The following is a 26,024-nucleotide window of genomic DNA, read 5'->3' as shown; positions in this document are numbered from 1 at the left end:
GACTTTACAGATCAATTTCACATTCTGCATGCAAAGCAGCGATCACGCACACCGAGATGTAACAGGGAAGAGTCATTTGGTTAAAGTTTTCCCTCAGCACAGAAACACCTATAATCACTACTGATGTGCAGAAGAAATAGATGCAGCAGATTCAGTTGTTTTTCTGTCTCTACTGTGTTTTTACAGCCTTCCTACTATGTTCTGTTACTGGAGTATGTATGGCAATCTCCGCTCAGTTTAAACCTCTGATCTTATCCTGTATGTGGGAAGAAATTATTTTTTGTTTTTAGGATTTAGCACAGTGTGAGGTCGTTCTGGACGCACAACACAATTTTATCATATCTAAGTTTTGATCATCAAGTTAAACTAATTGAATATTTGCCAAAGGGAGAACAAATTTCATCCTATTTGGAGTCAAACAGATTCTAATTAGTTGAAACTGCTGAAGTCCCACTTTGACAAATTTTAAGCTTACACCTTCCCGTCCACTCAGGCCTACAGGTTTGTTAGAATTACTGAGGTGGCTCTGGACACGAGCTGCATTCAAGATTGCTAAAATATCTCCTTCTCTTTTGATCTTTTAAGTTAAGGAAATTATGTTTTTCACAACACTGAATGCAGAAATGTCCTGTGTTTGTGGCTGAACTTCCAACTTTAACCATCATAGATCGCCCTTTTCAACCGAGGAGACAAAATGAGACTGAAGCCGACAAACATGAAATCAAAGTGCATCGACACCTAATCACAGCATAAAGGTTGTTTGTAAAAAACGAAACATACAAACACAAGAAAAACTAAGTGGTTGGTTCAAGCAGTTGTTATATTAATTCATATTGAATTGGTGAAGGAAGCAGTGTCCTGACCATCCCCTTTGTTATGTTGTGAACTTCGTCTTTCTCCTCATTATCTTTCCTCTGGAGACCAAACTCATTAACATTGTGTTTTCCAGTGTGTGTGTGTGCGTGTGTGTGTGTGTGTGTGTGTGTGTGTGTGTGTGTGTGTGTGTGTGTACCAGCGATTTAATCCACAGAGAAGCTTTCAGAATAAAAGCATGATGCTTTTTTTTTTTTTTTTTCTTTTTTTTAAAAGATCTTCTGCCTCTGACCACCATGACTGACAACATAGTGTCTGTAATCGGGTACTAACAGACATAAAAACCAACATACAAACTGCTCTGATGAAACATCTTTTGGCACAGAAGCCAGAAAAATCCACACATACACCCAACACACAAACGTGCAGGCAGTCGTCTCAGTATCATGTTGTACCGGAAATACAATCTGACTCTACATGCACATATTTATTTTTTTGTTTTGGAGGAGCGTCCATTGCTGTTGGTGGCTGTTTTGGTTGCATTTTTCCTTCAGATGAGTCATGAACAAAATCCTCCGAGCAGAGTTAACCATTGGTTTTAACATGGCAGTGTTTGGTAGCATCAGGTTGACCTGGAACAAGTGCGAAGGTGACGTGTTTGTGTGCGTACATGCGTGTCTACATGAGGCATGGTGTGAGCGTGTCAAGTGGCTGGTTTTCGTGTCACTGAAGCAGAGTTTTTTTTTTTTTTTTTTTTAATCCAGAAAGTCAAGTGTCTCTCAGGCTAGTCTTTTCTCCAACGGTCTCTAACTAACGTGTGCCATCAGTAAGAGGGGTAACAGTACATTCTTTTTGTCTCTGTGTTAAATAATAGGGGTCTATGTTATATTTTTTTAACTATTCAAAACACAGTGCTTACCCCTAATTCTCAGTGAAATTGTAGTTTTTTTCTCCATATTGGCTCAGTGTGGGATCATGGAAATTCCAGTATAGTGGTGTTTTTTCAGTGACAGTGGGACAACATGTTTCCAGCATGTTTCTCCTCTCTCCCTCTTATTAAATCCAGGTGTCACACAGTCTGTCTTCAAGGATGAGAGGTGTGAGGTTTTTGTGTTGAACAACAACAGAAGAGACAGAGGAAGAGTGAGGAACAGAGGGGTGTGAATGCTGGAGGAGGGGTGTGTGAGGGCAGCAGTGAGCTCCCCCCTCCTCTCTTGCTATAGCAGCTCATCTCTTTGCTTCTTGCCCCTGGCTGGTCCCTGGCCATTCCTCAGGGAGCCATTCTGGGGCCGCAGGAGATGCCCGCGCTCCTGCTCTGTCCACGGGACCCCACCCTGCCCGTCATCACTGTCCAGGTCAGAGTCTGAATGCATGAGAGCAGAAGAGGTGGGCGCGGGAACCGGCTTCATACGGGCTGGTAGGCAGGTGATGGTGCAGGAATACAGGCAGGAGAAGAGAAAGAAACAGTATGATGTCAAAATGATGCAGCGTTAAAGCTCGACTAAGCAGAACGTTTTATTTATCTTATTTAAACAGGTAGTCTCACTGAGATCAAAATGGTTAGACATTATGTAAAACAGATGTTGACAGTATAAAAATATATAAATTGCATATAAATGTGTGCAATTTACTTGTGTATTGGTCTATAAATTCTGTGTATTTTTTTTTTAAATTTTCAATATTTTGCGCAACAATGCCTTGTAGCTTTAATTATGGTGAAATAAAACTTGGATACAAGGTACAGTGAAAGCCATTATCCCTGACTGTAGTGCTTGTTGTAGTAATCAAGGAGCCATCTAAAAGAAAACACGTTAGAGGGGACTTTAGATATGAATTGAGAAATAACAGAAGTCACTAACATTTGTACATAGGTAAGATCACTTTAATACCCCTCATAGCTTTTGTCTGTTGATTTTCTTTCAACATCAGAACAAGGTTTTCCATGTACCTGCTTAACACTTTAAAAGACAAAGGGAAAGCAAGAGTAGGAAAAGGAGGCACACCATCAAAGCAGTCAGTGTCTGTGCATCTTCGTGTTTTATACTTTGATTACTTATTTATATTTTTGAGGTTGAGCATCCAGTTTCTGTTTCTGGAACGCACACTTGTTATCGTTTTTTGATTAATATGCATGTTTCACTAATGTTCATGTAGGAGTGACTCCCAGTTCAACAGCCAAGTGTGAGGTTAACTGGAGAAATGTCTCACCAGCTCTTTGCGGTTGAAGCTCCAGACTATCTTGCTCGTCAGCGTCTAGTATCTTATATCGACTTTTGCTTCTGCGCACTTTGTTCTTTCGCCTTCCAGGGAAAAAACAAAACATGCATCTTCAGTTTTTGTAGTTTTAGTTAAAGAGTACAAACCATTCAACAATTCAAAATCTTTTCCTGTCTTTTTTTTTTTTACAATTTTTTTTTACAATTTTTTTACTTTTACAGAGAACAACCTTATAGTCCTAAATATTCATACACGCACCCACCTGATTGGTATACTTATATTATGAAGGGTATTTAATAATAATATACTGTATATTTATTAATATAAATATATAAATTAATATAAAGATATATTTAAAATTTTAGGACTTGAACTCACCTGTTGCAGCAACACACCATCCCCCAGACAACTGTTGCTATAGCGACCACAATCATAAAAGATGCTATAGTCACATAGAGTACGCTCCACTCTGAAAACAAAATATTTGTTTGACACAAAAGCTTGTCACCATGTAAAATATCGCATGTAACATATCAAACTGTACTTTTTAAGCAACAAAATCATTTTTATGGCCCGATACGTGAGTAGATCAAATATGGCTGTATGAGCTGTCTCTTTGAGCCTGGAACCAAATTTGCAGAAGGAAAAAAGGCCACAATTCCACGACAATATATTTGATTCATATGCTAATAAAACTATTTCATTAAGATTTTTCTCATCTCACCACAGTTGCTCTCTGCGTCTCCAAGCTGAGCTCTGATGAAGTTCTCCATCCAGAAAGGGTGACAGACACATCGCCGTGTGAACGAGTCACACTCGCCGTGGCTGGAACAGTTCAGCTGGCAAACTGAGGAAGGAAGGAGAGCGGCAGAGTGTTATGAAACTGGAGCTTTAATCTCTCAGAGTGGTGAAGTTTCTTGCAGCCACCAGATTGAGAATACTAAGGAGCAACAACACACTATATGTATATTATTGAACATAAATCTAGGGTAGGTACATCAAATAAGATAACAGTCTACAGGTTTCACCACAGAAGCAAGAGAAGAAGAGTTAAGAAGAAGAAAACATAACTTGTTGTGGCACCTCAAAAATCTGAGAGATTTGACCTTTGAGTTCTATGAGGTCCTCTCATTATCTGACCATTATCTGAAGTAATAGAGGTCAAAGCTCCTATGACCTGCCTGTAGCCTCTGGCTCAAAGTGAACACAGAGCAATGTATCCCAAAAAGAGAAAATCGAGACATCACAGTAAGACAAATGTTATTGTCTTACTGTGATATTATTTAGTAATAACAAAAATAATAATAATGATAAATAATCCTAATCGTTAATTAATGTCTGGCATTTAGAACATTTAAAACAACATCCATCCTCTCTCCTTTCGTTCCTCTCCTTTTGTGTGTCTCTTACAAACCATATTTGTCAGGTACTTACTGACTGTATCAACTCGTCGGGCCTTGTAGATGAGAAAGTCATTCTTCTGTTTGCGCAGTTTGTTGCGAAGGCCAAGTGCAACACTGTGGCCAGACAGAGGAGGGCGCCCCGGCCCGCCTGACACCAGGAAGACCAAACGAGTACTGAGGAGGAAGGAGGAGGAGGAAAATGGTTGCTTACTGTGTGTAGTAATGTCCACCAATTGACCCAAATAAAGAAAATGTCCTTCCAGCCTTTTCATGGTTAATTTATATGTGTCATTATCAGATTTACTCTTAAAAAAGTCAAGTTGCGGTTATAATAAAAGATTTCAGACTTTAGGGAAAATTTGAGAAAACATTTGGACATGAAACGGATCTATTATTACAAAATGAGGGGATTTCAGACCAAAAACTAAACTAAATCAGTAAATCAAAAAAGGCACAGAACAACTCACCTGTGCTCATTAAACGCACTGATCTCTCGCACAATAATGTCACTGTCGAGCACACCCAGTAAAACCCCCACCTGGCGCAGCAGCATGTCACGTTGACGGTGCGAAACCTGGGATACAGAGACCTCCAACACCAGCTCCACCAGGTCACGTTCCCACATGTCTGACAGTGAGAGAGAGAGAGAGAGAGAGAGAGACAGATTAAAACACAGATGAGACATGGAAAAGAGGGGAAGTGTGGAGAGGAGAATAGTGAGGACAGAAAAAGTAACGAGGAGAGGGAGAAACCGAGATGAGAAAAACAAGCCGACTGCAGGATCCATCTGACTCTCTGAAATCTGGGAAACAGGCCAGAGCACCAAGTGACGGATTAGTTTCTGGCTGAGTGTGTGTCTGTGCACCGTATGTTGCACAGTGACCTGCTCAACCTTCTGCTGTTGGTTGTTGAGTCTCTTGCTGTGTAGACACCATTTGTGTACACGGACTTGTTTAAAGGACCAGTGTGGAGGATTTGGGGGATTCTAGCAAAAATGGATTTAGAATTACATTTTCATTTGTGTATAATCACCTGAAACTAAGAATCATTGTGTTTTCTTTGGATTAGAATGAGCTCTTCATATCTACATAGGGAGGATGTCCGTTTCCATGGAGCTTGCCACGTTGTACCACCATGTTACCAAAACACTGGCCCTAAAGAGGGCCTTTCGCATTTTTACGTTACCTAAAGACCACTGTAGGTTCCTTTACATGCTCGAAAAGGGCAGGATGAGGGGAGGGGCTTTCAGTTGGTTGCAATCTGAAACCTCACGGCTAGATGCCACTAAATAATACACAATGGCCCTTTAACTATCACTAACATTAGTAATCAACCTAGGAGGTATTTTGTGATAAAAGGCTACTTCTGCTTCAGCCACTGATTTCCTTCATTTTTTAGGATGTCTTTTAAACGATAACAACAAAATGTGCTCTTACTTGTAGCATTTAGTTTGTGGCGGTGGACAGAGCAAAAGCAACAATTATAGAATTTCTGACTTTTTTCAAATCACCTATTAAAAAAACACTTGTTGACGATTGTTAATGAATGCTGCTACAAAATCAAGGTGAGTATAAGCTACTGCTATTTAATTATGCACCAATCAATGCACCACCATCTGTCAACTACACAGAGACAGAGAAGCAACAGTTGTTTTATGATATTGTGAAAGCCTCAGTGTGTCCTTATACTGTAGGTTTGTCTGTTTACTTTACCTGGTTTGACCTCAACGGTGCCCCTGTCAATGCTGGTCTGTCCTTTACTGTCAGTTACAGTCAGGCTGAAGCTGTACTTGCCCTCCACCAGGTTTCCCAGAAACAGCACTGCCTGGTGGTCAGAGTTGTTCAGTACATCCTGTTGGAATGAAAAACGATGTTAAAGACGTGTAATTTGTATTTCCTGACACCTTTGCTAACAAGGTACATCTCATGTGGCTGTTTGACTGTTGATTAAGTGATTTTACAATTAGACTCCAGCTGCCTTTAACTTTTATGAACAAGATAAGAGCAAACAAGTGTTTCTAATATGCAGTCAAAGGGTTAATCAAAATAGCTACGACTATGTGACGCTCACCCCAGCGGCAGGACTGCTATCGTCCCTGGTCCACAGGTAGCTGACTCCACCTTTGTCATCGGTTGAGTGAGATCCATCCAGAGTGGCAGTCTTGACAGGCAGAGAGATGGGTGGACTTGACATAACATGAGCCACTGGTGGCTGATCCAGTTCTGGTGGAAAAACATCATAAAAGACATTAAATACAGGTTTATAACATGATTAATATGACGTTTTTCTTATTGTGGCTATCACCATACTTCATATAACTGCAGTGTCAGTGAGTGTGCATTAGTTTAGCTATATACTGTATGGATGTACGTGTGTACATGAATATAAGTGCATATACTGCATATGTAACTAGGTAAGCTTATGTATATCGGAGAGAGAGGGTGTGTGTATGGGTGTGTGTGTGTGTGTAGCCTATATGTGCATATGTTTTGTACAGTATTTCTGAAAATATTTTTATTGTGATTTTATTATGGACTCTTAGGAGACTAGCCTTGAGCTAAAAGACAAAAGTAAATAAACATTTCTATTAGGGTTTTACTGACTCCGTGCATAAAACAATGTCAAGTTCAAAAACATGCCCTGAGTGTACAAACTCACTATTGTCTTATCTTAGACAAAAAATACTGAGAAAAGAATGACTTATCCTTTAAAACACGCACTTGAAAAGCTTCAAATGCGTACTTAAAATACTTCCTTAACTACAAACCCATGTTTCATAACAACATCCATAATCCTCTCCTGTCTTGCTCTAACCCCAGCCAGCTCTTTTGTTTTAGAGAAAAGGATCAGCGCACACACACAGACACACATCTCCTAACCTTCTCTGACGATGACCGTGACAGTGTCGGTGCTCTGCAGCTTCCTCTCATCAGTTACTGTCAGGGTGAACTCGTACCTGCCAACCTCGAGACCTGTCACCGTGGCAACAGCACTGTCTGCATTCTCAATCTTCACATCAGCAGGACCACTGATGGACGAACAGAAACAGAGCGAGAGTGCGTCAAAGAGAATTAAGTGTAGAAGGACATAACAACAATCTAGGATAACACAGAATGCTTTTAACACTGTGGGGCTTTTTATACATTTGTATTCACATTTATATTCACAAGTTGTATTCTGTTCACGCGTTGCTCTGGCGTGAGCTTTTTAATATCTGCAAGAGTAACCCTGATGATATGATCAAGGTTATCTTAGCTCAGGCCTGGGGACTACACCCTTTTAATGTTAAATCTGATTTACAAACTAGGACATAGAGTTTGAGAGATATGGACATTTAACAGGCAGACAGGGTCTAGGACAGTTGGTTGCATTATAGGGATTGTGTATCTTTAATTTTGACCATTGTTTTCTACTTTCTTTGCTACAACATCAACTGGAAGTGTAAACCTTACTGAAAAAAAAAAAAGTTGCTTGATTGCAATGATAAATCTGTCTAAACAGATGCGTCCATAAGCCAGAGTCTAACTGACCTGGTTTGTTTCCAGTGGTAAGTGGCAATCTCCTGGTCATCGCTGCTCTTACTGCCGTCCAGCGTGGTTCGATCAACTGGCAGCGTCAGCTCCTTCTCTGGTCCTGCATCTGCTACTGGTGGTTTATTGTTTTCTGGAAGTTAAAGAGATTGGAAGAACAAGATGAAAATAAATACACATCTACTACACTGAACAGCCCACAGAAAACATACAGTACTAATAAATGGGTAAAAAAAACAAACAAACAAAAAGACACACTAAACAGAAGAAACACTAAAAGTTTTTGTCATAATTTCTCTAACTTTTATTCAAATCAGATCAGTTTTTGACAAATCAGTTGTTTGACAGATGGACCAGTATTTCAATCAGAGGTGAGAAAGAAAAGTGAGAAGGAAAAAACCATCTTCTCAATAAATCATACAAAAAACTAAATGAACTAATAAGTAGAGAAAAAAAACCTTTACGATATGAAAAGGGCAACTTCCTTCTGATCAGCAATTCTTTCAACATTTCTATTGTATACTATCCAATACAGTATGTAACAGCAGTCATGCTCTGAAATACCTGGAATTAAAGCATTTAACTACCACCACTCTGCCATTTCTTTCAGACATTATTACCCACATGGCTGACACAGTCTGACCTTGCAGGTGGATGTGTATTAAGATCACACATCCTGCTCAAACGCTGAAAGATTGTCTCGCCAGTGTCTACAGTCTACACTGGGTGCTTATCAGGTTGTGTGTGCACGTACATTTCTTACAAAGGTTTGGCAAATAGAAATTCTTGTGAACAGTTTACTGGCATCAGATTCACACATTATGAAGGTCAACAATAAATACAGCTATACTATATACTGTCGCTCAGTATGCTCTTCACACTTCATGTGTCTATTTGTGTAAAGCCTGTGGGAGAGAGAAAGGGCAAAAGAGATATAAAACAGGGAATATCAAGTACAGAGGAAGAGAACTTGAAATCTCAAGATAAGGAGTTTAATTCAAGTCTCTCTGTAAGTGGTACACAAGTGCACACAGCTGAGTAAACACACTCAAATAACATGAGTTAATGAGTGTGTGCTGTAAGGAAGTAAGAAGCTAAATCTGTAATTAATGCCCTCTCAGCAGCTGTGTTATCATATTCCTCCCAACTTTTCACTGAAAACACTATTCAAAAGTGCTTGGGTGGCATAAACAGGAGCTGTTTTTCTTTCTTTAATTGTCCAGCTGTTTACCTGGCTGCACAATGACGGTGACCTTGGTGGTGTCCTGCTGCCCAGCTGAGTCTGTCACTGTCAGCTGGAAGGTGTAGTCTCCCTCCTGCATTGCCGACAGCTGCAGGATTGGTGTCCGTACACCCTGAGGACACACAGATAAGAGATGCCACAATGCTCTAATCAAGGAAACAATTATGAATTCAATTATGTGCATAGTCCTCGACTATCTCACCTGCATCTCCACCACTTTATCTTTGCTCTCAGGGCTGAGGGACCACTCATAAGACAAGGAATCATGGTCGTCGGTGCTTTGGTTGCCGTACAGAGTGATGGAGTTGTGTGGCAACTGGATGACCTGGATGAAGTGAGGAAAGACCAGCTATTAGTTGTCAGGAGTAGATAGCTTTGGTAAATAAAAAATGATTTTTTGACATTTTTCAAGTTTAATACCTCTTTCACACCAAAATTAGCACATTTAAGCAGGTTTTTTAAACTGGATAAACCCGCTAAAAAAAGGAGATTGACTGCTTTAACACTGCCAGATGAAGTTGCCTTTCTGTTTGGACTGAGAGGACGCAAACACAACTGCAGGGAGCACTGCAGTTACAGACCAAACACACAGATGCAGGTGAGGGAATATCTTCAAAGATTCAAAGGGTGAGCTGCTAGCCGCCACGCAGACTGGTAAATTGGATTTGTCATGTCTCATCCACGGATTGGTGCTCGTTGTCGGAGCCTCCGTGTTAAACACTTCAGTGGATGATATAGTGTTTTTAAAACTTATTTCAGGGCTGTGCCAATAAATACCCATGACTACTACAAAATCATTTGACCTGAAAGTGAATGCTGATTGTACCCTTTCACATTGCCGACAAAAGCCAGATGTTAGCAGGTTTTTTTGTCCAGTGTAAAAGGGGCTTAATAAACCTACTGTACACACACAATTAAAAATGGTTTGGTGTATTACAGGACAGATTCATGACAATGGAAAACACTTCAGACCTGGTTAGGGCCGGCATTGGCCACAGGCCGGTAATCCTTGGCTTTGTTGACACAGAGGGTGGCCTGCGTCGAGTTTGTGGCTCCATCTGAGTCTGTCACTGTCAAACTGAGAAAGAAGGACACTCAAATGGTTAGAAACATAAACCTAATGGCAAATAGAAATGTAAACAATTTCACCTCTGACTTAAATAATAAGTCTATAATAATACTTATAATAGTCTATAAAATCAGAAGTTTGATTTGCATGTAATAAGAATGTATTCAACTTTAAGCCAGACATGTGACTGCTTTTATTATTACCGACACATATATTGAAATGAGGTGGAGTAGTCAAGATACTGACAGTTTTTAATACTGTATTTTAGTGTCTGTTTGTAAATGCTTGAGTGGAATGCTTGGGACCTTTCAAACTAAACACAGCATTATCTATCTGTATGAGATAAGTGAGATCCACCTGTACCTGAATGTGTAGTTCCCAGGCACCAGGCTGGTGAGGGTGAGAACGGGGGTGTCGGCAGAGACCTTCTCCTCCCGCAGGGGACCTTTGACCTCTTCCCAGAGCCATGCCACCACCTTGTCATCATCAGTGCTCTCTTAAAAGAGGAGATAGGAGGGAGGACATAGAGGAGGAGGGGAAAAGGGAAAATGGTCAGTCAAATACATTCAACAGCACGAGAGGAAATGGTGACAGACTTTAGGCACAAAGCCTCTCTCTTTAGCTTGTGCTAAATGTTTGTGCATTTGCGTGTGTGTGCGCACGCGTCATGTGCGAGACTCACGGCTGCCATCTATCACCGTAGAGCTGGTTGGCAAGGAGATCCCCTGGAACTTTGGAGAAACTATGGCAACAGGAGGCTTGTTTACCCGTGGCTCTGTCAGGTGGAAAACAAGAAATTAACTCGCTTACTGAGCTGTAGGCAGCTGTTTGTGACTCAGGCAGTGTCAACAAGTTAGAGGCTGCCTTTGCAAAAGTCACAATTACAACTGTGTGGGAGGAAAGCAGCAGTAAGGCCAGAGTTTATTTAGTAAACATGAGGCATTAACTGTGCCCTGATTCCTGATAATTCCTAATAATATCATTTACACTTACAAAAGACATTACCATCAAATATCAGTCCCAGCCTTCTGAGGGTTCAAAATAACAGTTACATAACAGTTAAATGTTAATAACATTTACAGTACAATAATCCTGCAGTTAATACTCATCCTGTAAAGTACATAAAGTTTGTTTCTAAAATAGTGTAAGGAGGTGATGATTCAGTTGATCATTTTTGAAGCAGTAGTTTGTGATAAATATCCAATTAAGTGTCTTTCAGTTAGTGTGATGGTTGATTTGTGAGTGTCTCTTTGCAACTATTTCTCCATGTTTACATTTGCCATTATGATGTTCTTTCAGTTAGTGTGATGGTTGATTTGTGAGTGTCTCTTTGCAACTATTTCTCCATGTTTACATTTGCCATTATGATGTTTAGATCACATAGGCTTTTGTTTAAATTAGTAGTCACTCACTGCCTGAACATTTTGCACAACAGTTGAAAAGATTACAAAATTATGTGATGTAGCAAGAAGGGAGACACAGGAAAGCTACATGAGCAAAGAGGAAGAGGAGTCAGAAGCATGTCCTCGATCATGTTGACTGAGAGATGACTTTTTAACACTAAAAAATACAGTCTCAAACAAATCAGCTCAGAAATCAAAAAACAAACAATGAGAGCTTCACAAAATTTCTATTTACTTCAAGTTGTGTATATTATACCATGTTTGGTTTATTTCATGTTTGCAGTAACCTTGGTTCGTTTTGACCGGGGCCACATAAACACTCACTCCTGCAAACAGCTTTTGGGACCATTAGAATATGAGTGCGATTTTACATTGTGATAAATGTTCGACCTCACCTGGTTTGACTGTGACATTGACGTAACCTTCTCCATGAGCCCCCTCTCCGTCCACTGTCACCTCAAACTCATACAGGCCCACAGTCAGCTGAGAAGCAAGCAAATCAAGCAAGAATAAAGAGGAAGCAACCTTTTTGACACAGTCCTTTACACGCTACTGAAACTGTCTGTTTATGTATTCAGCAGAACTGCAGCTGCATGTTTTATTTTTAGCAGAATATGAATATCAAAGTTGTGATCTGTACCTTGCTGAGTTTGAGTGTCTTGCTGTGCTTTCCTTCCATCTCTCCACTGTAATCTTTGGGATGTGTTATCAGACGCCAGTCAAATGCATAGTTTGTCCCTTTAGAGAAGTAGCAACATTAAACAAATCAGTTCACTCAACTAAACGGCTCATGCATTTAATTAAAATCTACCCGATAAAGATCATTTCCAGTTGAAAGATTTTGGTATCTTAAGAGCATGTCAAGAAGGGATCAAAGGATTAACAAAATTATGACGTGCATTCCTCTTCCTAACCGTGTAATCTTTATCCAGTCTGGATTTGAAATTCTCTGGCAGGTGTTTAGTATGACAGGACGCTGATGCTGATGTGACTCAGGAATACAACTGTCAAACAGGTTTAAATTCATCACTCATCAGTGAACACCAAAAATGGGACATCATACTGAATGTGTGTGCCCCTAAGCCGCATAAAAAAGTCAAACTATTTTCCAGAACAACAAAAATAATAATAATAAATATATAACAATAATAATAATAATGTGAAGCTATAAGTCACATTTTAAGTGTTTAAACTATTAACAGTAAATTAAAATTTTAAAATTATCTTAATTTCATTTATTGTGTACTTTGACTTGACAGAACAACAGGACCAGTAAAAAAGAAAATTAAAAGTGCTCAACCTCAGTGGGATGACTTAAAAGTGTGCAGACTTTTGTGTATTTGTCATGTATCTATTTTGTTTTCTTTTGTGTGTTTTTTTTCTCAGCATTTCTGCTATATTTGATAGAGACACAGAAGAGTAACAGGAAAAGCAGGGGAGACAGAAGGGATGACATGCAGCAAGGATGATAATTGATGATGATAATTAATGAATCCATTAATTAATAACGTAATACTATTTATAATTTGATATTATATATATTAATGTGTGATATATTTATATAAAGTCTAATATTAATATAATTATATATATATATGAATGAATATAATTTAATGTTATTTATTAATTAATTCATTCATTCATTCATTCATTCAGAACTCTGTGAATTTTTTGACTGTGATCCTGGAACTGTTTATAACATCATCGATCGATCAGATCATACACATATATAGAACGTTTATCTTGGTGAGATACATTCTCGTTGCCTTCACAGTAGGACAAGTGAACTATACTGCTTTTCGAAAAGTATTTGGAAAATTTTTTTTGTAAAAAATGCCTTCCACAACCTGACATGCACCTTTTCCTGTAAAGAAACGGGATACACTCCACAGCGATAACACTCGCTACCTGATAATGGATTTTAATGGAGAGAGATGTTTTGGCAAAGTCGCCCAGTGTTTTGACTTAATCATGGCCAAAATGGTGGCAATCAAAATCCACAAAGAGAATGAAGATCACGTCATTCAAAGGGAAGTGGCGATACTAGAGGCAGTCAGGGCTCTTGACCCAGACAAAAACAACATTGTAAGATTCATGGAGAATTTCAGGTTCAACTACCTCTCTTGTCTGTCCTTCGAAATGCTAGACAGGAGTCTTTGGGACCTGATGGAGCGGGAGCCATTGAGTGTCAGTGAAATTTGGATGCTGATGCTGATGATGGGAAGACTGGCCCTGATGGAGCCCGCCAGAAGAATGTATTCCAAAGAATCGGCAAATTCTTCGGCAAGGTGAAGAAACGAGATACTTCCATCTTTAAACTTAGAAAGAACTAATCTTCAACTATAATTCATTCCATGTCATTCCTATAAATGTTAGTTTTGTGAGTTTAAGTCGGACCCAGACTTACATTAACAAGAATGACTATTAGACAGCCCTGTGACATACTTAACCCATTTCACCAAGGCAGTTCAAGGGCCGGTTTAAAGCTGATGCCTAATCTGTAGGCAGTAGACCAGTTCTTCACGTTTTGACTGCCAAAGAACCCCCCCCCCCCCTTTCTCTGCCCCGTCCCGTCATTTTTCTTTCTGTCTTGGTGATGGGGTGGTTACTGATCTGGGCTTGATGTGAACTGTGCTCAATAATAAATAATAAAACAACAATAAAAAAATATATGAATATGTTTTATATTATTTTCATTTATTTATTTTTATTTGATTGATTTTCTAGGAAATTTTTGATATGAAAAATGCCTGCAAACTCATTATGGAATGAGACAAAACTATGTTTAAGTTGTGATTCTAATGTTTTGCTGAGAACAGGATAAATGTTGAATTAATTTTCAACTTGAATACAATCGCTAGGAGTAACATTTCAAAACACAGTTATAGATTGCTTTACATTAAAAACAAGGAATAAAAGTATTAAATCAAAAACATGAAACTAAACCAAGATAAAATATAGCCGCTAGCGGCAATTATCGGGGTCCAAGCAGCTCGCAAGTATTCAAATACTGAGTAATGACCGTAGATCATATAAACCAAATTTTGTATGAATCTATGCAGCTGAATCTGAGACACAAACTCTTCTCATTTGTAGCGCTCCCTGGTGGCAGAATATCCCAAGACTCAATAACAATGGTACGACTTAAGGTCTATAGACATACACCGAGTTTCGTTACAAAAGCATTAGCCAATTTTGATTTATGAGCCTTTGTGTAAAATTGATCTTAACTACACAGGTTTAAGACTTTGTCATTTCAAAACAGAAACTAAAATTCTTTTGATAACATTTCATCAGCATTGTCAGTAGATGTTTTAGACCAAATGGTTTTACCTGGCGGGGGTGTTGGGACCACAAAGGCGTTGAGTTCAACCTCGTTGCGGGGCAATGTAACCTCCACACTCTTCCCTGCTGACACCACCAGCTCCCTCACTGTGGAGGGCAACGCAGGATCAGGGATGATGCCAAAATAAAAATATGGTAACCACAAGGTTGGCATGGCAACCAAAAGACTGGAAGTAGTCAGAGAACTGAGCATTCAGCAAGAGGTGAATAAATAACATACACTTATATATTATATTAGGATCAATTACACAAAGAAATTTTATATTACCAAATGATGATTAAAAAATAAACTATAATTGTAATTCTTTGTATTTGATTATCTCTATGGCAGTTCCTCTCAGCTCTACAGAGCATTTCAGTGTCTTCCTGCTCATTGTTTTGGTTTTCTTGTCTGCAACATTATTGTCATGGTTCCCCCTCTGGTTGGTCATCAGCAATGGTTACAGATGTAGAAGTCAGCTGTTTTCAGTAACTCTAACCTCTAAAATGCACTGTACACTACCTGCTCAGCACCAATCAACACCAGTAGAGACCATCTGGTGAACATAATGGAGCATTTATCAGCTAAAGAGAGATATTTCTCTGTGGAGTTGGTGGAGACCAAAAACAGAGATAGAAGGAGAGGGACATTGAACTTACATACATCAGGTGGCCCAAAACAAGACTGAAAATGAGTGTTACTGTTCCTCCATATCGATCATCGATATCATTGGATATGTAAATAGGTGACTGTTTACTAAAAAGTTGGGTCATAATATGTATTTATTTGTATTCATAGCTTGTTTCTGCTGCCTCAAAATAGACAGAAAGAGAAAAAAGAAAGAGATATAAAAATAAATCAGCATGTTTGTATTGCACAAAGAATGACAACCAATGCAGCCCCAGAACCACAGATATTTTATACAATGTTTTTTTGCTGGAGTGTTAATCCACAGGACAAGTAAACTGATCATTGTGTAAAACTGTTTTCTCTTTAAATCAAAGTGTAAATTGCATCAGGTGGCAATGGTAATCTGAGATGCTCTCTTTAACAATCACAGGGTTCTTGCTTTGTCTAAGTCGAAGTTCCTCCTAAACTGCATCTTAGCTTTGTACAGCTTCTGAGTTTACATTTAAACCAGTCCAGCCAGCTTCTAATCTCTAATGAATCCATTGTTTGTTAAAAGACCAAACAGGAATTTATCTGTAATGACAGGCGTTGTTTTGTCTGTTGTCATTTTTTGGTTAATGTCGGATAAACAGGGATATTTTCCTTAAGGGAGGAGAAACTGATCATACAAGTCATTCCTGTTTGTAGAAGCCTAGCATGTCTCAGCACATTCCTATTGATTAGACTCATTTGGCTTCACACTCACAGGACACGTCTCTTTCATCTGGGAAAAATAACATCTGTGCAGTCTGCCATAATAATTTGTGGGCAAAGTACATCTTTGTTCAGCTGGAGCAAAAGCAAAGAAGGAACAGTTTTACCAATGTCAAATGTGTGACAAAAAGGACAAAAATGTATTTGACCAACTTTGGTAAAGACAAGACGTGAAAGTCATGCAAAATCTTCCTCCAAGGCTGCACAACCACAGTGCTGTTACATTATATATTAGCTCATAATTAATAAATGAAGACAAGACATATTACTGAATGCGCTTGAAATAGATGATTGCTTCCTTACCAGCCTGTGTTGGAGTTGTGATGATAGCAGTTTCAGTTGCTGTGGGTGAGCTGACATCACTGCTGTTGGAAGACGCATGAGTATCAACAGTGTCATCCACCGTTGAGTTTTGTTGTGATGGAGCTGGAGCAGTGTCTGAACTCCCATTGGTTGACTGACTCAGGTTCTTTTGGGCTGTCTGAAGAAGAGTGATGGTGCTAAGTACAGTTGGAGTTGGATGAGCTGTTTCCAGTTTAGGATTTTCCTGCAGATACAGTTCAAAATTGTAGGTTTGAACTCACAATAACAAGAAACAAATTTGAAAAGAATTTGGGGGAGCATACAACCACATTGTCTACATTTAAATAGATTTTATGAAAATATCATAAATTCAATTTTCATATTCCCCCAAACTACCTCCACCACACTTTTATTTGACTAATAATCAGTGTGATTCAAATAATGAAGGAGGGAATGATTTAAGAAAGAATAACAGTGACAGGGGAAGAACAGCATCTGCTACAATCAAACAGTGCGAAGATAAGATTAAATACAAACACTGAAAATCAACCAATACTCTGTTAAGTTACCGTGCTGGTAAGGTATCCTGTGCTTGGTCCGTGGCTTCCTGTATGTGGTGCATGACGAGCCTTTCTACGTCTGGCTGTCACAGGACCCTTAAAGCAAAATTACAGACAAAGAATTTTAGAAAAAACTACTATGAATATATTTCTGTCACCAGCGGTAAGTCTATTTTTTTTTTTTTTTTTTTTAAGTTTAATGTACCTGCTTTTGGTAATCTAATTTAGTTGAATCAATAACAGAACAATCTAAAAGTCAAATTAGACTATAAGGAAAAAAAATTAATAAACCACCAATAAATGGTCATATGAATAATACTGAACACTGTTTCCTTAGCATACAAAGTCTTTTCTGTTACACCTTGGTCAGCCAGCAGCAAACATACCTTGGAGAGCAGCTGAAGGAGGCCGAGGGACTCCTGGTGAGGCTGTGGCAGGGAAGCGATGGGGCAGCCCCTCTTCCGGGAGCAGCTAAGAAGCACACAGCGCCCACCGAGGCTCCACACGGCGTTGCAGCTCGGCTTTAGGCAGCAGGACTCCCAACATGTTGCCCCGCCTCTCCCGTCTGCCAGAGGGTGCCAACCCAGGCTGATGATGCTGCTCCAGTGGATCCCCAGCACCCCGCCAGTCACCCGGCAGAGATCTGCTGACACACCTGGACGAGTACAAAAGAGAAGACGGAAGTAGTAAATGATGATGTACTGTACTGATATGAGTAACTACCCGTCAATCACTGTGAGAGATCAATCCCTGTGCAACAAGGTCATGGATAAAAGAAGAGGAAAGTTGGTCAGGAAATAAGGGTGAGAGGGAGTATAACAGTTTAAGATTATAAACTGGTTTCCCCTGAGGGAAATTCTAGAGAGAGTTTAGTGTAGCACATAGTTTGATCAAGGGGATCTGCCAAGGGGGACATTATGGATCCACCAATGGGCAGTGCTTCCCAGGCTTTTCAAGATTTCACTATTTTCTATCAATCAGGGCATTGTTGGGTACTGTTGGCATTGTCAAAGGCGAAGGGGCAAAGTGAAACCCACAATGAATTCCAGTCCCAACCAGTGAGACTTTTCAAAGATTAAGCTCTGACTGAACATTTCTCTGAAAAGCCAACATGCAGCCGCAGTTTGAGCAGTCAGCCAACTCAGCAACAGAGAGAGGAAGTGAGGCTTTTCCCTGACAAAACAAGACACTGATTAAAACCCAGAGCACAGTATGCAGTATGCACAAAACTCCACCCTCTGAGCCAGACCATATCAGACTCATATCAGCAGTGCAGTGACCTGAGACATTAAGCTGTTGTATGTGTGTATTCCTCTTCAAGAGCATTGGTCTGGGTGATAAAACTACTTTTATTCAACCTTTTGTTTTATCAAATTAGTTTAATTCAATCCATCCATTGTCCCAGATGAGACATTTGTTGTGTAGCCAGGTACAATAAAACAGCAGTGTTCACAAAATACGACAGTGTACTGTAAAATGTGACACGGGGAGAATTGGAGGTTATATTTCACCAGTGCTTCAGTGTGTGTCCACAGAAAGACAGGAGCCAAACGAGCTGTGAATAATAGCCCAAAAAAAGGAGTACAGCTGAGTCACTCTGTGAATTAAGAAAACTACATTTGCAATGAAAAAGAACTGGGTTTTGTCTTGCAGTTCTGAATGCTCAACCTGCAGAAGCAATACACTGTGTGAACATACACAAACAAGGTGGCAATCCTATACTGCAAATACTGATATAGTACAGTAAATGATCACACTTAACAAGTAACGTGTGATCACATACGTTAGTGTGTCAGATATAAAACAGTGGATCAACATGAATAGATGCACTTATCTATTCAGAGTGAAGCCAAACAAAACTGTGTTCTTTTAATAAAGAAGTAAATAATTGCCTTTTTTCCATCACCCCATGAGCATCTGTGAACTGATTTCATGCTGCACAGGCTCAAACAGCTTTCCTAACAGCAGCAGGGAGGAGTAAAAAGAGTTGATTACTTTGCTAAGAAATTGGAGCCTGTAACCCTTCATCTGACAGCTCACTGTGGCTGGTTCTCCCTGTTTCACTACTTCCTGAAATAATTAAGACTGATCCTCTGTCAAGAATGCCTAAACTGCCCATGTCTTGATGTGTACACTGGATTACCTGCATGCATGTTTGCTGTGAATCATTCATGTATAAGAATGCAATCTGAATCCAGCACAGAAACAATTACAACTTTACTATACTGTATAGGGAGGTAATTACAGAATGTAAATGCACTGGATGGCTACTGCTGAAATGCCATCTATAAATAGTATCAAAAATGGGATTTAAATTCATGAAACTCTTAGGATTATAACTTTAAAAATTATCACTTTTGATGGTGTTCTGTAAACACAAGTAACAGCAACAGTTTGTCCTGCTGATGTCAGGGCCATCAACAAAAGCAAAAGGAAAGCAAAACAACAAAAATGCAGTTCATTAGACCATCTCAGACAGTGCTATACCAGTAACTGTTGCTACCATAGCAACACTAGAGCCAAGGGTGACTTTACAGGACGTCAGTGTAACTCAAGTCTGGAAAAACACAGGTCTTGCCGCATACAAAAACACACAAAAGCACTATAGTTTGTTTGAGAAAGGGGTGTCATCCCACCCCTTGTTCACTGTTCTTCTGCCCCCATCCTTCAAAACACACACACATTCACAATGTCTATCCACAGAGCCCCTATTGTCCTGTTTCACATTGTAACCCACTGAGTGGAGTGGCATCTGAAAGAAGACGCGCGCGCACACACACACACAGCAGGGGTGCCAACAGTCCTCTATCCGCCTGCCTCAGATTAGACGAACAGCGAACAGCAAATACCAATTAACAACCTAAAACCATCCAACTATCATCATACAATTCTAAGACGGATGAAGACGCACCCTGAGTAATCAAAGGTGTGTGAATCTACTGTGCAGATGAATGCTGATAGTTTAACGGTCACAGATGTTAGGTTCCTTATCACTTCTCTGTCAACAAAGTGTTTTTGCCAGGTGCGCTCAGGGTGACAAATGGTTTATTTTACCTGTGGTAGGACCCAAGAGCCAGAGGTAGGTCAGCGGTAGGAGGAGGAGGTGAGGTAAGCTCCAGGTGAGCAGCTTGTGGTGTGCATAGGACATTTTCTTCAAAGACCAAAGACCTGGAAAAAGAAAACAGAATGACTTTAGTGCACTTCATCCTCCTTACCCACCACTAGGTCAGTCAGGACAAACTCATGCTGTGCAGCCAAACAACGTTTAAACTCGCAAAACTTCATTGTGATTTTCTAGTGCATATCCCAAAGTTCCTCAATACACCATTTTTTATTTTGAAGTAAATGATGCAGCCACAGAGACATCCAGTATATCTTCTATGGGGAGCTGGAACAAAAAAAATTGCCCACCAAAGCAAAACAAAACAAGAAAAATTACGTAACTAAATAAACGTAGCATTGCAAAGTGTAATACAATCTATGTTGAGAAGCCCAATGGAGCAAAAGGCTCACACAATTGCACAAGATTAGTTAGTGATTTTAAGAGTTTAATTTCATAACAGTAAGTGTGACATCTGGTTCTCAGACCCCTCCCATCAACCATTGAAGTGTGGTCTGACTAACACTCAATGCCAAAAAGTAGCCAAGCACGCCTACTAAACAAGAACTGCAGCCTGCGAAATACACCATGTTTACCTTTCTCCCAGCCAGGAGGTGGAAGAAAGAGATGCAGGAAGAGAGGGGCAGCGAGGACTTAGGTTGGCAGCGAGGTGATGTGAGGTGATGGGTGAAGACGGGTCAACACCAGCACTCTGAGAAAAAGATTCAACATGGCCGCCTCTGGGGCCTTCACAGGCTCAGCTGCTCAAACACTATGCTAGAGAGGGGAGGACAGAGAGAGAAATCATTTAATATGTTTATTCTCCTAATCCATGGTTCGGTTCAGACATCTTTTTTTTTTGTTTGTTTGTTTTGTATTTTATTATATAACCAAAATGTTCCCCACACTGCTGACTTCAATGTGCAATCTCAGTGTTATTATCCATCAGGCATGATCACAAAGACAATAAAATAGGGCTCATGTTTGATATTTACAAAATATACAGTTTGTCCTAATTTAACCCAACTACAGCTTGTCCAATAGATTAATCATTTTGTGATTGACACATGTTATAATGTTAACTGTGAAATGACAAATGAATTTGTTACATTAGTAACATAATGAGAGCTCAACAGGATGCACCAGCAACAGCGGCAGAGGGTTGGGGGAGGTGTCGCAGTTCCATCTTCTGGTATCACAGCACAAGATTGAGAACCTATGTATAGTAGTTTCGGTTTTGGGTTGAGAATCATTACACTCACTGATCATAGATTACTATTAATATCAAGTTGGACAAATGGGTGGCCATATTGGGCTAGGAAATATTTCAATATTACTGTATAACTTTGAGACAAAATGTTTTTTAATATGATCAATGTGACACCTTTTTACAAAATTCTGTTTTAAACACTAATACTTCACTTAAAATGTCATTATAGTTTAACAAAATTGGTTGTTTTACACATGAGAAGAACTATGTCTGATATTGGTTGAAGTGGTTTAAGCCATATCGCCCCTCATATGAATTATTCGGGTTGTTCCTCCTCTGCCTTGATTACTGACAAATGACAGTGCTTCAGCTCTATAGAGAAGCACTCTGAAGAATTTCAACAACCTATAAACACATCAACTTGATGACAAACATTCATGCAAATAAGACTCAATGGCTTTGTCTGGAGGTGCTGAGAGAGAAAAGCAGAGGAATGTTACTTGTATCATCAATGGCAGATACTATTCAAGAGAACAGAGGAAACAATTTCTCAAATATTCACAAATTCTGTGGCCTGTTAAATACAAGTATTATGTTCTCTGTATGAGGATATAACAAACACAAGTTTGTTTCATTATGCAGCGTTCTGCCAATTTCCTGTTGACAGTAACTCTTGGAGAGGTGTAAAATAACTCATAATCCTGTGAGCACCTTCCTTGTAACTACTAATTGAAGTAAAATGGAAGGGAAAAAGGAAAATAAAAAGATAAATAAAGTATTTTTTTTCCAGCACATGGTACCACTCCACTCACTTTTGGTACCAGGTATTTACTTCTATGACAGGTTCTAGTCCCTCAGCCTTAACCAGAGACATAGCTCAACACATTATGCAATCTGTCCTTCATTGTCTTATGTGTCTACTCTTGGAGCTTTATAACCTATTACCCAGCCTGTATGGTCATAATGCATATGAAAATGACTAGTGGTTGGTATCTGGGAATATTACATTTTAGAGGACTGCTGTATGCAATCAAATAAATGTTCCTAGATCTCTCCTAAGCCCATATCTCTCTCCTCTGCAATCATCTCAGCAATCATTCAATATACAGTAGTTTTATCAAAACAAATGTGTCCCTCACTAGCCCGCCATACTTTTGTTTAAAAAAATGTTTTTCAGTCTTTATGAGTCACTCTGGGTAATATAAGGTCAGTCAAGAGTCAGCTCCATGTAGGATACAGTTTGAACATGAATCCTTGATGCAAAAGGGGTGTAACTGCAATTGCAGAATAAACAGCTACTTTATCCAATTTGATAGCATAGTAGAAAATTTAATATTTCTTAAATTATGCTCAAGACAGTCACAGGCCATCAAGAACCCAGAGTTAACTACGTAATAATGTTCTTTCCTGCATGAAGTGTGATGAGGAAGCTTCTCATTACAAAGTAATTAGTAAGGACAATAAATCATGATAGAGAATAATTAACTTGCTGAATGAGTCACAAAAAAGGAGCAAGACACAGATTGTTGTACTGCACTCGTGAGAAGAGTTAACATTACTGTATGTTCCTCTGCTTCTGTGAATCTGTGTGTATGTCTTGAGATACAAAAGGTGAATTCAGTTCATTTGAGTACATTACTTAAACACCTCACTAAGGCCGATTCAGGATTTGATGAGGAATGCGTGGAGGCAGTCTGAGTAAAAGAGCCATTCATCACTTTTTTACCTCTTAAATTTCCTGCAAGTTCTTACAGCAGAAAGGGATTAAAAAAAAAAGAAGGGGAGTGAAGAGTGCAGGTCCTGGGACACTGTGTTCAAGGCATCAGCAGGCCTGTTCCCCACAACGTCTCACCAGGAGACTGCTATGGGGCAATATGGTAATAAATCACGCAGCTTTCACAAGCATCTGCTGTGCAGACAGTCTATAAAAGTTAGCTAGATGCTATATATTCATATGGTTGGAAATTTTACTCTAGGTCCCTTGGTCTGTGTTTACGACATGCAGATGATGTAATCCATTGTAGAATTACCACTTTGTAGGTAAAGTGTACAAGATACCTGATGACCTCTGTAGTTTGATGAAAACACATAATTTTGTCTAAACTGGAAATTCTGTGTATCTCACACAATACTATTTCCATTAAAACTGAATTATTACTACACATTTGAGAATGATGCTGTTTAAGAAGCACAACCGAGTCAAAATATAATGAAATATAGATAAAAATATGTACCTGAAACAATCCTACAGCAATACCACAGCAGTTTAAGAATTATAATTCAATCACTATAAACTAATCAGATGAGGCATTATATTATCAAATACCAGATATAAATATTGAATTATAACAAACTGCTGACACAAACCTGTATATTCTGCTTCCATATGTGAATTCGCATTCCTGCTCGTTGATGCTTGAGCCAAAGCAGCTCAGCTCAGACAGTCCTAACTCCACAAATAGTCATTTGTCCTCCTGCACTTGTTTTTCTATCCCAGGTAAGCCACCTAAATAAAAATGAATTGAAAAAATCTCCAGGTAAAAATAATCCAGACAAAAAAAATGTGAGGGATTCAGTCACGTTTCTCCTTCTTGCTGAAGTCGCAGCAGTGTGGATTTCCTTTTTTACTGCGCAGTAAATGCCCAGAGGCTGGTGGTGACTTTGAGTCTGTGCAGCAGCAATGCTCAGGTGCACTCGGTCACCTGGGCTGATGACAGCTCAGCCATTACAGACTTTTCAATGGGATCTTCACCCTTGAGAGGCTTCTGCAGAACAATGATCTCTGTGACCAAAAACCCCTTATATCCAGGGAGGACAAGTTCTCTCTCTCTCTCTCTCTTTGGTCGTTTCTTCCTCCTCTTCCTCTCTCTCAGTTGCGCGAGTCAATAGTTGTATTGGCTTCTAGGCAGACAGGTTGGTGGATACAAAGTCCCACGCACTGTTTCTTCTGGTGGCTACAGGGCAGGAAAATGAAGTTGTTTTTATTTCTCTCCCAGACAGAGTGCTTGAAAAATCAACAAAATAATAATAAACCCCATATTCTGCCGTGACAAATACAGAAACATGCTTACAGCAACAGCAGCAGTTCTAATCCTAGGATAATATTTAAATAGATGCTATACAAGTATCACAGCAACACCATAAACCCCCTTGTATAGTTATATAATAGGAGATTAAAAAATATATGAATACACAATGAGACCCTTATACAGAAGGCTAACCTTACAATTGAATACAACCTCTTACTGTATATTAACAATATTATTCTCTACCATCTTACAGATTTTTCACCACATGAATCATACCATAGCTTGCCTTGTGCTTTTACAACTAATTTTTTAGCATTTTTCTGATTCCTTGTATTTATTTTGTCTTACAGAAATAGCAAGAACAGTATGCAGTTTTGGCAGTGTTAGCTGTCACTTACTGGTTTAGCCTCTGTTGGATATCACTTGTGCTAATTGATGGTTTTCATTCTCTTCACTGATGGATGAATACGTTCTAGTAAGATTTCCTATGCGGGACTATACAGGACCAAAATGAACTGTCATAAGAAATTGAGTAAGGGATGAAAAGATCACCAAAAGATGATTTATTAAGACTTAACAGTTGCTTGAGTAAAGTTTCTTGATCTGTCTAAATAATGAGCATCACTTGGGGCTCTGGTGGCCTGTGTTGAGACCTTAATCTATTTTTAGTTTATCAAATAAATTATTAATCTATACAACAAAATAACAAAAAGAAAATAACTAGCCAATACAATACAATCATACATATAGAGTAGGGATTAATTGACCGATTAAAGTGCAAATAAGTGCATGATTGACTGCAAATGAGGGTCTATCAATCAAATGAACTGCAGGAGTAAACGTACTGAGATAATATCTCTGAGACATTTCATCTAAAATGGTGGGTTCCTGCATTATGTATTTTACCAGCTAAAAACAACAGCCAGGGTTTACTCACGACAGGATGTCTTTAACTAGCTGTCAGATCATTACAATATAGGCCGATATCTCCAGCCTGCGTAGTCCAATGCACTATCACAAAATTATAAAGGAGTGAGAACTGAATCAATAATATGACACTTTTGATCAAGTAGATTGTTTTTTACAAAGCATATCTGCCTTCCAGTGCTTAGAAATACATCTTGAGGCAGAACACCATACGGTAATTCACCTGTATAATCCGGGTTCACTCCCGTTTAAGGCACCTTGAGGCTAACAGTTGCTGGCATCCCTCTTTCACTACACACCGCGCAGGATTCATCCGGTGCGTTTTAATGGCAACTGTCACGACACTATTTAAGACAGAAAAGTACACAACGACTTACAGTAACAGAAAATGGTACAGGCTTTCACTTCGGTCGGTCGCTGTGAAGTGTTGTGTCGTCGAGGTTGTTGTCCCTGGTACAATAAATTGGGTCAGTATTCCTTTTGCTTGTACAGCTGATGTGCCTGTGTGC

At 39.3% G+C, this 26,024-nt stretch overlaps 1 protein-coding gene across 1 annotated transcript; it reads right to left on the bottom strand.

Moving 5' to 3' along the window:
- Window positions 1–955: 955 nt before the first annotated feature.
- Window positions 956–26,004, bottom strand: kiaa0319l (KIAA0319 like). The gene is made up of 25 exons (XM_022747279.1): window positions 25,893–26,004; window positions 23,927–24,513; window positions 20,946–21,126; window positions 20,304–20,417; window positions 17,636–17,904; window positions 17,259–17,345; window positions 16,690–16,933; window positions 15,012–15,110; window positions 12,319–12,416; window positions 12,074–12,161; window positions 10,958–11,050; window positions 10,639–10,771; window positions 10,179–10,284; window positions 9,409–9,531; window positions 9,195–9,318; window positions 7,964–8,096; window positions 7,313–7,461; window positions 6,504–6,655; window positions 6,146–6,284; window positions 4,901–5,060; window positions 4,465–4,607; window positions 3,755–3,877; window positions 3,409–3,499; window positions 3,022–3,113; window positions 956–2,227 (listed from the first exon to the last, which is right to left on the bottom strand). The coding sequence occupies exons 4-25, from the start codon at window positions 20,395–20,397 to the stop codon at window positions 2,031–2,033; spliced, it is 2,937 nt and encodes a 978-aa protein (XP_022603000.1). The 5' UTR covers window positions 20,398–20,417; window positions 20,946–21,126; window positions 23,927–24,513; window positions 25,893–26,004; the 3' UTR covers window positions 956–2,030.
- Window positions 26,005–26,024: the final 20 nt, after the last annotated feature.

The sequence above is a fragment of the Seriola dumerili genome, unplaced genomic scaffold (genome assembly GCF_002260705.1).
Source record: "Seriola dumerili isolate Sdu_G_001 unplaced genomic scaffold, Sdu_1.0 BDQW01000110.1, whole genome shotgun sequence".
NCBI lineage: Eukaryota > Metazoa > Chordata > Actinopteri > Carangiformes > Carangidae > Seriola > Seriola dumerili.
This window is presented reverse-complemented; position numbering and strand designations above follow the sequence as displayed.

Coding starts and splice junctions, on each gene's coding strand:
- kiaa0319l (XM_022747279.1), bottom strand. CDS start 20,397: ATGTCCTATGCACACCACAAGCTGCTCACCTGGAGCTTACCTCACCTC. Junction 6,285..6,503: donor ATAGCAGTCCTGCCGCTGGG/GTGAGCGTCACA, acceptor TCATTCCAACAG/GATGTACTGAACAACTCTGA. Junction 5,061..6,145: donor CACCGTTGAGGTCAAACCAG/GTAAAGTAAACA, acceptor TCTCACTGTCAG/ACATGTGGGAACGTGACCTG.